The 13544-nt window shown below is 38.6% G+C and overlaps 1 protein-coding gene across 1 annotated transcript in view; it reads left to right on the top strand.

The window, feature by feature from the left end:
- ATWHY2 (WHIRLY 2) overlaps positions 1 to 9261 on the top strand; it is a 44523-nt gene extending 35262 nt beyond the window's left edge. Inside the window, exons 7-8 of the mRNA XM_010274241.3 lie at positions 7758 to 7846; positions 8907 to 9261. Coding sequence (XP_010272543.1) covers positions 7758 to 7846; positions 8907 to 9023 — 206 coding nt within the window. The 3' untranslated portion in view covers positions 9024 to 9261. The remainder of the gene's footprint in view (positions 1 to 7757; positions 7847 to 8906) is intronic.
- The last annotated feature ends 4283 nt before the right edge of the window (positions 9262 to 13544 follow it).

Genomic DNA, 13544 nt, shown 5'->3' with positions numbered 1-13544 from the left:
GGACAAATCTGTCCTCAAGATACAAAAAAATGTACAAAAAAGGTACAAGAAAATAATATAGTGTACATGGAATATAATATAAACATACTCCCAAGATACACAAAAAAAGTAATAGGACAAAATTGCCCTCTTTGTCTCTATAGTATCATTCATTGCTTGAATTGTACTGTAACCTTTCCTCACTTGTGTTTTTTAGGACTTAACTTCCGGCAGGACGATTGCTAGAGGAAACATAGTAGATAGCTTGCCTCTACATTCTCAAGAATAAGGCTGGTTTCTTGGCATCAATGTTAGAGTTAAGTAGTCAGTTGAGTCAGTCATATAAGAGTCAGGTGTATTTATGGCATAATTGTTTGGGTTATGTGTCATTTGAATTATTGAAGTATTTGTTTCCTTTTTTATTTAAGTCAATTCCAATGTTCATGTTAGTGTCGAGTATGTAGGGGTATTTCTGTCTTTATACTTATGTTGAGGTTGCTGATCTGTAATATTATATTAGAACTAGTGTCCCTCACTTAAGTAAGGGCACATGTGTCTTTTCCATTATGTTAGTAATATAAAACATGTTTGGCTGAATGGGAGGTAATTTTTTCTCTCATTCGAACCAGACTTTTATTCTCTCCTTTTCTTCTCTTTTTTCTCTCTCTTTTTTTTTCTTTTTTCTTCTCTCTTCTTGGCTGTTATCAGACTAACAGAACTCAAGGGCAGGCCGAATCATAATATGCTATCAGAGCACAACTAAGCAACTCGGATCTGCCCAGATTTCTGTTTTCTGCGCACTCAGTCTAGGGTTTTCTCTTGATTTCTCTGCCATCGATTGGAGATAAGGGAAAGGGCTGAAAAGGAGTGGTCGCCCTCTTTCCTTGGAGGTCTCTATGCCTCCAGTTGTGCTGTTCATGGTCGGTTGCTGTGGTTCCTAAGAAGCCCTCCCCTAATCGATGAAGAAAAGAGGGCTAATTTGTTTTTGTGTGGTTTGTTTTTCGGGTGATGAGGTAAGAGATTTCTATGCATATTTTTGTTATGAATCAAATAGGAAGTATGTTTCAGATTGTATGGTGGGATTTCAGACTGTAGTGTGCTAGGGTTTATGCTGTTTTTTAGTGTGATTCGAAGGGGGAGTGGTCCTCATATAGTGTGGTGAGATTTCAGGTAGTCGTGGGGTAGGGTTTGTGGTGTAAAGAGTGCAATCTTTAGCAATAACAAGTGCTGAAACCAGTGTGATCAAGTAGTGTGCAGTGTGCCGAATTCAGTAATGAGAGAATTCAGCAATGGGAGATAGCAGTGATAGCAAATCTAATGTGATGATACCTACTGACTACCTAAATGTTCAAATGACCTCCATTAAATTGAATGAGGAGAATTATGTACCTTGGGCTAAATCTGTAGAAGTTTTTCTGAAGGCAAAGAAGAAGGTGAAACACATAAGGGAGGAGAAACCCTCCACTGATTCTCATGAGTATGATGACTGGGAACAAGAGGATGCACAAATTATCATGTGGTCATGGAACAGTATGGAACACAAGATTAGTGTAAATTTCATGTTTCTTGACACTGCCAAAGATGTGTGGGACCATGCTAAGAAGTTGTATTCTGGTCAAGACAATACAACCAGAGTATATCAGCTATATCAGGAATACTTTAATCTGCAACAGGGCAATCAGAGTCTTGACGAGTACTATGCTAGTATGAGAAACGTTCGTAATGAGTTGAATGTTTATCACCCCCTCATTTCTGATGTCAAAATTCAGCAACAACAGAGAGAACAACTTGATGTGACTCGGTTTTTGGTGGGGCTGAAATCTGAGTATGAACCAGTGTGGGCTCAAATACTAGGAGGGTCAACTCTCCCTTTCTTAGAAGAGGTGTTTGCTCGACTTCAGAGGACTTCCATTGGATCTACTGAGAACTCTAATGTTTTTGATAGATAAGCCTTTGCAGTATCAAGGGGCCGTGGTGTTAGAGGTGGAGCTCGGGGAACTCAGTCTGGCCGTAGTGGTAGCAGTGGTTCGGTATATCGCCGCAGTGGTGGTGGTGAACCTACATATAACTGTGGTGGTGGTCATACTAGAGGTAGAGATTCACGGGGAGCTCGTGGCTCTGGTCCGAGGAGATGTACTCATTGTGGTATGGATGGACATACCATTAATTATTGCTATGATTTGCATGGTCCACCCTCAACTTGGGCCAATCATGCCATGACTAGTGACACCAGTTTCAGACAGGAAAGTCGTTCAGCTGATCAGATGCCTCCTACATCCATAGATGTTCCCAGGAAGGAGATGGTGAGTGTTCTCCGTGATGAGTATGAGAGGTTTGTTCAATCCACATCTTAGCAAAACACGACTACTTTCGCACACTCAGGTATGGCTTGTTTGACATCCACACCCAATCCCTGGATTATTGACTTTGGAGCCTCCGATCACATGATTGGAACTCCAGGTGTGTTTTCTTCCCTCTCTCATTGCTCAACATCACAATCTGTTACCCTTGCTAATGGTGCCACATCCTCCATTTGTGGTGTTGGCAATGTTAACATGGCCCCCTTATCTTTATCCTCAGTTTTGTATGTCCCTAAATTTCCGTTTAACCTTGTGTCTGTTAGTAAGTTGACCAAGTCACTCAATTGCTCTATTACTTTTTACCCTTCTTCGTGTGTTTTTCAGGATCTCAAGACGGGGATGAAGATTGGTGGAGGGCATGAAGCTAGCGGTGGAAGAACAACTCTCCAGTCATCTCTCTCCTCTCTAGTGGCACTGTCGATTTGGTCATCCTTCGCTGAAAGTTTTGAAGTCTTTGGTTCCTTCGTTGAGTCAACTTTCTGTTTTAGATTGTGAGTCGTGTTAGTTGGGGAAACATCATCGTGTTCTCTTTAATCCTAGGGTTGATAACTGTGTGTCGAGTCCTTTTTCTTTGGTTCATTCAGATGTTTGGGGTCCTTATAAAGTGATGTCATACAATGGATATAGATATTTTGTCATTTTTGTTGATGATTATTCAAGGATGACGTGGCTCTATTTAATGAAAGAAAGGAGTGAATTGTTTACCATCTTGCAAAAATTTTATGCTGAGATTCACAGCCAATTTGGTGTTCACATTAAAATTTTTCGTTCCGATAATGGCCGTGAATATTTCTCTTTGTCATTTCACGAATACTTGGACCAACATGGTATTATACATCAGACCTCATGTACCTACACCCCACAACAAAATGGGGTGGTTGAGAGAAAGAATCGTCATCTTTTGGAAACAGCTCGGTCCCTCATGCATCACATGAATGTTCCCAAACCTTTTTGAAGTGATGCGGTGCTAACTTCTTGGTTATTGATTAATTGGATGCCCACATCTATCCTTGATGGTCATTCCCCATTCACTACCTTGTTTCCCACCTTGTCTCCGTTTTCTCTTTCTCCTCGGGTTTTTAGGTATGTCTGCTTCGTCCATAATCCGGGCCCCGGGATGGACAAGTTAGATGCACAATCCATTAAGTGCATCTTCCTTGGCTATTCCCGGACCCAGAAAGGGTATAAGTGTTATCATCTTAGTTCTCGACGTTCCTTTGTGTGTGCTGATGTTACCTTCTTTGAGTCTACGTTTTTCTTGGGGTCTGGTGATGCTTCTTCCTCCTCATCACCTCCTCTTCCACTTCTAGTTGCGGATTCTGTTAACCTTGTTCCAGTTGTGACCAAGTCCTTGCCTCCAGTGCCACCACTTGTTGAATTGCCACCTATCTGTCAAGTGTATACACATCGCCCACATGTACCGACTGCTACTCCTCCAGCTCCATCAACGTCGACAGATCCGGTAGTTGTCTCCACACCAGCCCCAAACCTAGTATCTGATCTTGATCTTCCCATTGCTTTGCGGAAAGGTAAACGCACTTGTACCCTTCATCCTATTTCTAATTATCTTTCACTCACTCACCTTTCCGCTTCCCATTGCTAGTTTATCTCTTTGTTATCCTCAGTTGTTGTCCCTAAGGATGTCCAGGAAGCCCTTGCCTGTCTAGGGTGGTGCTGTGCAATGGAAGAAGAACTCTCAGCACTTGTAGTGTAGACCGCCTGAAAGTTAGATTGGTTGCAAAAGGGTACTCCCAAGCCTATGGTATTGACTACACAGAGACCTTCTCTCCAGTTGCTAAGATAGGTTCGGTTCGTGTTGTGATCTCTCTTGCTGCTATGCATGATTGGCCCCTCTATCAGCTTGATATCAAGAATGCTTTCTTGCATGGTGATTTGCTCGAGGAGGTCTATATGGAGCAACCACCGAGGTTTGTTGCTTAGGGGGAGGATGGTAAGGTATGCAGATTAAAGAAGGCTATTTATGGGCTTAAACAGTCTCCTCGAGCATGGTTTGGTAGGTTCAGTGAGGTGGTAAAGAAGTTTGGTATGAAATAGTGCCAAGTTGATCATTCAGTCTTCAGTCATGACTCTCAGGCAGGAAAAATCCTATTGTTGGTGTATGTAGATGATATTGTTATTACTGGGAATGATAAAATGGACATTGACAGGTTGAAGACTTTTCTACAGGAACATTTTCAAACAAAGGACCTTGGTAAATTGAAATATTTCTTGGGGATAGAAGTAGCAAGGTTTAAGCATGGTATTAATTTGTGTTAGAGGAAATATGTGCTTGATTTGCTGGAGGAAACGGGTTTGTTAGGTGCTAAACCAGCTGAAACACCTATGGAAACAAATACTAAGCTGAGCAGTGATATGGGTGAAGTGTTTGAAGACCTTGGCAGATACCGACAATTTGTAGGTAAACTGAACTACCTAACCATTACTGGCTAGATATTTCATTTGCGGTTAGTGTGGTAAGTCGGTTCATGCAGAAACCTTTGGTTCCTCATTGGGATGCGGTTCTAAGAATTGTGAGGTATTTAAAAGGGGCTCTTGGTCGTGGTTTGATATACAAAAGTGGTGGAAAACTTGAAATAGAAGGATATACTGATGCTAACTGGGCCGGTTCTATGTTTGATAGGAGGTCTACCACAGGTTATTACACTTTTCTTGGGGGTAATCTGGTGACATGGAAAAGTAAGAAGCAAACAGTCATGGCGAGAAGTAGTGCAGAGGCAGAATATAGAGCTATGATACATATTACTTGTGAATTAGTGTGGTTGAGGAACCTTCTACAGGAGATAGGATACGATGTTAACACTCCAATGAAGCTCTACTATGACAATCAGGCTGCAGTTCATATTTCTTCTAATCCGGTATTTCATGAAAGAACCAAGCACATAGAGGTTGACTGTCACTTTGTGAGAGAGAAGGTGCTGAATGGAGTGATAGACGTTGCATATGTTAACATAGGGAACCAGTGGGCAGACTTATTTACTAAAGGGTTGAGTGGGGGAAGAGTGGACTACATATGTAACATGCTGGGATTATATGATATATACTCACCAGCTTGAGGGGGAGTGTTAGTGTCGAGTATGTAGGGGTATTTCTGTCTTTATACTTATGTTGAGGTTGCTGATCTGTAATATTATATTAGAACTAGTGTCTCTCACTTAAGTAAGGGCACATGTGTCTTTTCCATTATGTTAGTAATATAAAACATGTTTGGCCGAATGGGAGAGAATTTTTTCTCTCATTTGAACCAAACTTTTCTTCTCTCCTTTTCTCCTCTTTTCTCTCTCTCTTTCTTCTTTCTTCTTCTCTCTTCTTGGCTGTTATCAGACTAAGAGAACTCAAGGGCAGGCCAAATCATAATAGTTCAATTTTCAATGTCAAACGTGTTAAGCAAGTAGTGTAGAACATCATTTTTTTCAAGGAAAAAAAGATCAAGTTCCCTTTTCATATTGTGTATTTGGATGTTTAAGGCCCTACTACTATAACATCTGGATGTGGTTACAAATACTTTATCATCTCGATTGATGATTATTCCCATTATACTTGGAAAGTCCTTGTGCACATTGGAGATGAAGTTCCAAAAATTGTAAAGGATTTCTAGTTGATGGTGTTTACTCAATTCCATGTTGAGGTTTAGATATTCTAGACAGATAATGCAAAGGAATACTTCCATGGTGATCTTATTGATTTTTTGCTGTTCGTGGATCTTTCATCGTAGTTTATGTGCCACAACACCACAACAAAATGGTGAAGAGAGGAAAAATAGTCAGATAATGTACCAAAGCCTTGCACGAAGTAGCACGTGGAATGATGTTACACATGAATGTACCTAAATTTTTTTGGATGGATGTTGTACTTGCTGCTGCTTATGTGGTCAATTGTATGCCCTCTAGAGTACTGAACTTAAGGCTCTTCATTAGCTTTTATACCCTTAACCCCCTTTATTCTCCATTCTTATAAGAGTCCTTGGTTGTAAGTCCTTTGTGCAAGACTTTGGTATCCATCCTCTCAAAAGGGTTACCATTGGTTTGATTCAGTTACTGGTAGGTATATTGTTTCTATGGATATCTCTATCTTTGAGTTTGAGCCCTTTAACTTGCTTCTCCTTATGGGGAGAGTTGTGTGGAGGAGAAGTAGGTTTGTTAGGTTCTTTGTCCTTCCATCCTAGGTCTTGCTCCTTTCCATGTCTTCTTACATAAGTGTCATAGAGATCAATATTGTTCTAAAGATGTGGGGTTCCCAAGTACTGTGCAATCAACACTATCAGACTTCCAGGAGGTAAGCCCATCTCAACTAGGTGTCCTTGTTCTTGTTGATTCCTTTGTTCCTACTTCTGTTGGTGATCCTGCGAATGATCTTGACATTCCCATTGCTTAAAAAAGGGGTGTTAGGTACTACAAAATATTCCATTGCTCATTATCTTATGACCATGTTTCTCCAACTTATTTCTTTTTTGTTTGTTATTGATTGTATCCCCACACCCAAAAATGTTGCAAAAGCTTTGACATATCTTGAATGGACAAATGCTATGAAGGAGGAGATTAATGACCTCCATAAGAACGATACTTGGGAGTTGGTGGACCTTCCAAAAGGGAAAGACCTAGTAGGGTGTAAATGGGTGTTTTTAGTGAAGCACAAGGCGGATGGGACAGTAGAAAGGTACAAGGCAAGGTTGGTGGAAAAAGGGTACACCCAAGTCTATTCGAGTTCTTTTGTTATTTGGATTGGGAGTTGCATCAACTTGATATAAAAATGCATTCTTAAATGGTGATCTGGAAGAGGAAGTGTATATGGTTCAACTACCAGGTTTCCATGCCAAAGGCAGTGAAGACAAGGTGTGTAGGCTGAAAAAGTCCATGTATGGGCTAAAGCAGTCTCCTAGAGCCTCCTGGTTTAGTAGGTTTCATATGGCGGTTTTTCCTATATTTGGATGGCCAATGGTTCCATTGACACCGCTTTATTAAACCTTATACATGACGTTACAGGTTGATCCATTTGACCTGGATGGTTGAACTGAACTGCTACCCAGGGGGAGAAATGGGTCTGCCTTTGGGTTGGTTTTTAAAACACTGCATTGGATGATATTTAGAAACTTTTTTTTTCTTGGCCTAGATGTTGAGCCTTTATGCTTGGGATCTGCTTTAATTAATATTTTGCTCAATGTTACTTAGAAAAAGGGAAAAACATGCTGGATTTAGATTGTCATTGAATTGTGCCAATGTCTTTGGTTTAGTTTATGGAGCTTGGTGATACAGTTATGCTTTGTTCTATAATTCTTGTCTTCAATGTGTTGGTTTTTCTATGCATTTGTAAGAGAATATAATAATCTCATCATATTATTGCCTCTATTCCCCATTCTTGCAGAAACAATTAACATCTTTTATTGTCTTTATATCTGTGCAGGTGTTGTAAATTCCATCCTGAAAACCAATGAGCGTTTTTCTGTCCCTGTTACAAATGCTGAATTTGCAGTGATGCGCACATCTTTCAGTGTATGATATTTTTTTGATCATGCAACTCCATTGATCATAGGAAAGGGTCCCCCATTTCAGTAGTAGTGTTAGGATTTCATGTTTGGGGGGGGGGTGTTGAAGCCTTGATTGAGATGCTTTGGAGAAGCCACTAAAAGAAGCTTTAATAAATGCTTGTATGTTGTTTGGGTGGGGCCAACCATGAAAGGCCAAAAGCTGCCATGAGAGCCCTCCCAAGCGGGCACTTGGTTCCATAGAAAAATAAGCATCTCAATTTAATACCTAAGTAGTGATAAAAGCTGACCTTGAATACAATTCCCATGACCCATTAGACCAGTGTATACTGTATAGCTTAAGGACTATCTTGTAGTTTTGGAAACCAAGAACTTTTGGTTGATAAAATCACAACTGCTATAGTTGAGATTATACCCTGAGCGTCCAAACTGTTCTCTTTAATGGATAGAATCTATGTCCAGAAATGTCCAATTTTTTCAACCTGTGAGTGACGGCTGTGGTTGAACCAGCCAGTTGGACCATTCGACCCATTGCTCGTCCAGAATTCTGGGTCTGTTTCACCACTTAACTGCTTGCCTGTAAGTACCCTTGGTCCATGTCCTGGTGACCCAGCTGGTGGAATGGTGAACCATTTGATCCGGTCAGCTGGTATCAGGTATAGTGGTTCTCTGTTTTTTTCTTTTAACCATTTCCATCATTGGAAGAAATATTTCTTATCACATTTTTTGTTTAATATGATAAATATATATTATTAGAGATTCCAATTTTTTTTCTACAAAACTTCTGTATTTTATTTTTATCTATTTTTATATTTTATTATTTAGTTATGATATCATGGGTTGTCCTATTTGATGTGGACAATTAAACCATTGACCCACTGCCCAGAAGGAAAAGTGGCTCCTTTTCCCGCTTGGCTTTGGAAACACTGAAGATGTCTTCTAAATTATCAAAACGTGATTTTCGGATCGATAGCATTGAGAAATAAACAGTTTTTTTTTTCCTTCGATTACAAACAGAAAGGGTAAAACATTTTTAGTTTCTAACAATTAAAACTTTGTTGGTGCAGTTCATGCTGCCCTATCTCATGGGCTGGGATCAGTATATGCGTCAGCTGCCTACAAGCACTGTAGAGCATAAACCAGAGGGGGTGCTGCGAAACTTGGATTTAGAATGGGATAAATGATATGATGCAAGACATAGTAATACAAGCTCTATAAAAGGGAGTTTGTACAAGTTTTTAATTTATTTGTATCAAAGGACTTGCTCTGAAGCACGGGCTTTTGGAAGTCTTCATTTCTGTCATTGTGTTCCTTGTGTGATCGAGGTTGATTTTAGGCCTATAAAAATGCTTCTGCTCATAGTAGCCAAATGTCCTCTGCTTACACTTGATTCTATAACCACGAGCCCCTTCGGCATTTTGGCATGAAACGGTATTACATTTGATTCATCTGTAGGGTATGGTCTGAAACATGGACATGGTTCTTCCATATACAAACACATCATGTTACTTGAATCATTGCAGAAATCATAACTCCGATATATTTACAATCAATTGAATGAGCTTGCCAATTAAAATGTAACTCAAAGGTAATTCGCATCTTTTATATAGGCTTCTTAGGTTCTATTTTGTTCTAGTTACATTGTTTTTTGGCTTGAAATGTTCCTTCTAAAAAAACAAACGGAAATATATTGATGCTAGGGGTTTATAAAATCAACCCTACGTTTAATGTTTTGGTAAAGAGATATGATCATGATCAGTATTTAGAAAACCGGACAAGATCGGTTGGTTGAACAGGTTGAATTGTGACCAGTCCCTTGGCTGGTTTGGTCATACCCCTATCGATCTGAATGATATGATGACCCGGTCCAGGTTTTAGAAAATTGGCTGTTTTTTTTGAAATTTTTTTCTAGTACATAATGCAAACTTCTAAAGGCCATAACTTTGTGTTCGGATGTTTGATTGAGGTGATCATTTTTTGGTTTTGGGTAACTTTTCAAGATCTATGTCTTCTTAAGGTGTCAACCCAATATATTTTCCAAAAAAATGCCATTTTGGCCTTAGATCTTAATTTTCAATATAAAAATGTGAAACTAAAATAAAGATATATGTTATGGAAGAATATAATAATATATTTTGAATATATGCATATAATTAATATTATTATGCACATAATTATATCATATAATTGTGCATATTATATAATATGATATATATTATATATAGTATTATATAAGTTATATTACATTATATTATAATATAATATATATAAATTACATCACCATAGTTTGATTCGAGTTGAATCTTTGACTTGTGGACCTCTCCCTTTTTTGGGTTGATTTCCGGTTTGGCTCTCTGAACATTGATAAAGGCCAAAATGAGTAGACTATAAAATAGAAATTGCAAGTTTGGACCAAGTAAGAAAAAAACCCTTTGGTAAACTTTAGTAGAAATGGCATAGTGTATGGGAGAAGTTAGTTTAACAACATTGTTATTAGTAAAACTGCTATCCAATTTGCTCGGATCAAATGGGATGTGTGAGCCTGATTTTTCCAACATTTTTCTTGCAAAAATTCAAAGGAAAAACTGATAAAAATCAGTTCTTGAAAAGCTTTGGTTGTGACAGGGTTTATGGGAGAGAAGAGAGAAGAGAAGAGGGCAAGAGAGTGAAAAGAGCAAGTCCCATTTGCCCTTTCTCTCTTAACCCCCTTATATGGAGCACTTTCTTAATCTAATTAGGAGATTATCTAAATCTGATTTGGATCTGAATTCTTTTAAGAGATAAGCATTATCCTCTTAAGAGGATAGGTGCTCCATACCTAGAATGATACTTAGTTTTGACCCAAATCACACGACAATTTAAGTTGTCATATGACAACTTAACTGATCTAATTAGTAATAAAGGCCCACTTTCTTCAAAGGCTCACGTCCCTAGGTGTCGCATGGCCACTTTGTGCATGGTATTATATGGTGTGGGACTCCACAATGATCTCACATAAACCCATATGAGTTCATCCCTACCCCTAAAAGAGACTAGGTAGAATTCATTACTTAGGGCAATAAACCCTTGACCCAATCAACATTGGTTTAGTTTGGGCCCAACATTTACACCTAAATGATCATTGGATTCAGCTACCTTATGAAGACCCAAGGATAATGGACTCATGTAAGACGAAGCCCATTAGGTAATCAGCCTTGTAATAGTCTCTTACACTTAACCACTCGGCCTATAAAGATCAAAATACTACTCGACTGGGAATGACCTTTCCCCTAGCTGCAAGGTGCAATGCCATACTCTCTGCTCGGATGGATCCCGAGATTTAAACCTTTTACAAACCATTTTTCATAAAATATTAGTATATAACATATAAATACATTTTGCAAAACCAAATTTCAAACACAAGTGAAATCCACTACCAGTAGTTTAGGTTTCCATTAGAGAGAGTGTAAACCCTGATATTCACTTTGTTCGACAGAGGGCCGATCCTATCACTATGACCACCCACTTAGGTGAATTTTTGAACAACCCCAACATACCCAAGTATTTGACCCATTTATTTAGTCTTATTAATTATGGGCCTTAGACCCATTTACTTCAAAAGCTCATGACCCAAGATGTTGCATGCCCAACTTAGGTCTGATTTGTATGGCGTAGGACTCCATAATGACCTTAGATAAGTATACATGGGTTCGGCCCAACCTCTTGCAAAAGGTTTGGCCGAATTCACTACTAAACGCAGTGAGCCCCCGAGTACATCACTAGGTTTTCAATATGGGCCCAACATTTACACCTAAATTATCATTGAATTCAACCGTCCTATGAAGACCCAAGGATAATGGACTTAAGTAAGATAAAGCCCATTAGGTAATCATCCCTATAATGGTGTCTTACACTTAATCTCTCGACCCATAGTGATCACAAAATACCTGACAGGGAAGGAACTCTCCCTTGGTTACAAGGTATAGTGTTACAACACTTTTCAGTTTTGCCCACCAATCTCCATGGTCCAAGACATAATTGGAAAATGGTCTGGGTTCAGTGTTTCATCCAAACATACACTGCATATGCTTTGGGTCTAATCCTAGTAGTTGATTTGCCCCAACTTCTTTGGCAGCACATCAGTGTCAGTCTTGGCAGGATAAACATACAAATATTAACATGAAACAATAATGTACTTTTATTCATTTACAATAAATGTATCTATACATTAATCTGATTGGAGCTAAGGGCGTAAGCTGTCTAACATTAGAAAAATCTAAGAATCAGAGCAAGGCTAGGATTATTCCAATGGTGTTCAATGGTTTTAACCAATGGATGAATGATATTACGTATAAAAGGCAGGCCTTGCACACAAGACCTCAAAAAGAACAACCCCAAATGAGTATATATTAGACTTCTTTGTTAATTGTTGTCGACGAAAATACATCAAATAGAGAGAGAGTGAGAGAAGGGCCGAAGGTGGAGGGAGTTAAGGACCAAGCTAGCTTGGTTTGCTACTACTAAAAGGAAGAAGAAGAAGAAGAAGAAGAAGTAGGGGTAGCATTAGACAATAGTCAAATAGTAGGGGTACACTTAGTCAATGTGTTAAACTATAAGGGTAGTTTAAGAAGTTTACCCTAAAAAGGGGGGGGGGGGGAGAGAAGAATAGGAAAAAGAGAAGGAATGAAGGGTAAATGGTGTCTGAAGCATTGCAATAATTATGTCACAATGAACAATTATGGTATAGTAATTTAAGAACCCCTGTTAAGTCTAGAAATCTTTCAAAATGCTTTTAGAAGTAAAAAAATGAATGAAAAAGGGACGTGAATGAGATGGAAGCTAAAGAGTTTTCTTATTAGTAGTTTGTGATTTTTGCTTTGCAAGAAGTTTGAACTTGTTGTCCTACATAATCTTGGTGTTTGATCTACTTGTTTTTTATGTGGTTTTCTTCGTTGCAAATACGCTAATTCTGTAAGGTTTTTACCTAGGAGGGGTCATTTTCTCAAAGAAGTTGTTTTTGCAAATACCCTGATTTCATAGGTTTTTACTTAGGAGGGGTTGTTTTCTCAAAGAAGTCATTTTCCCAAATACCCTGATTCCATAAGGTTTTACCTAGGAGGGGTCGTTTTCTTAAAGAAGTTTTTGCAATTACCCTAATTCTGTAAGGTTTTTACGGGTCATTTTCCCCAAAATATAGACTATTGTCAAGTATACCCTGATTCTATAAGGTTTTTACTTAGGAGGGGTCATTTTCTCAAAGAAGTCATTTCTGCAAATAACTTGATTCCGTAAGGTTTTTACTTAGGATTTCTCAAAGAAGTTATTTTCCCAAATACCATAATTCTGTAAGTTTTTTTTTTTTTCATAAGGGGTTGCTTTCTCAAAAAAAGTTGTTTTTGCAAATACCCTGATTCCGTAAGGTTTTTACCGAGGAGGGGTCATTTTTCAAAAAATTAATACTGTTTTCAATTATACCCTGGTTCCATAAGGTTTTTACCAAGGAGGGGTTGTTTTCTCAAAGAAGTCATTTTTGCAAATACCCTGATTCCGTAAGGTTTTTACCTAGGAGGGTTCATTTTCCCAAAAATATAGATTGTTTTCAAGTATACCCTGATTTCATAAGGTTTTTACCCAAGAGGGGTTGTTTTTCCAAGAAAATAACAGTTTTCAAGTATACCTTGATTTCGTATGGTTTTTACCCAGGAGGGGTCATTTTCTTAAAAAAA

The sequence above is a fragment of the Nelumbo nucifera genome, chromosome 1 (genome assembly GCF_055504915.1).
Source record: "Nelumbo nucifera cultivar China Antique chromosome 1, China Antique-T2T, whole genome shotgun sequence".
Classification (NCBI taxonomy): domain Eukaryota; kingdom Viridiplantae; phylum Streptophyta; class Magnoliopsida; order Proteales; family Nelumbonaceae; genus Nelumbo; species Nelumbo nucifera.
Note: the sequence above shows the minus strand (reverse complement) of the source record. Positions and strands in the feature narration are given on the sequence as shown.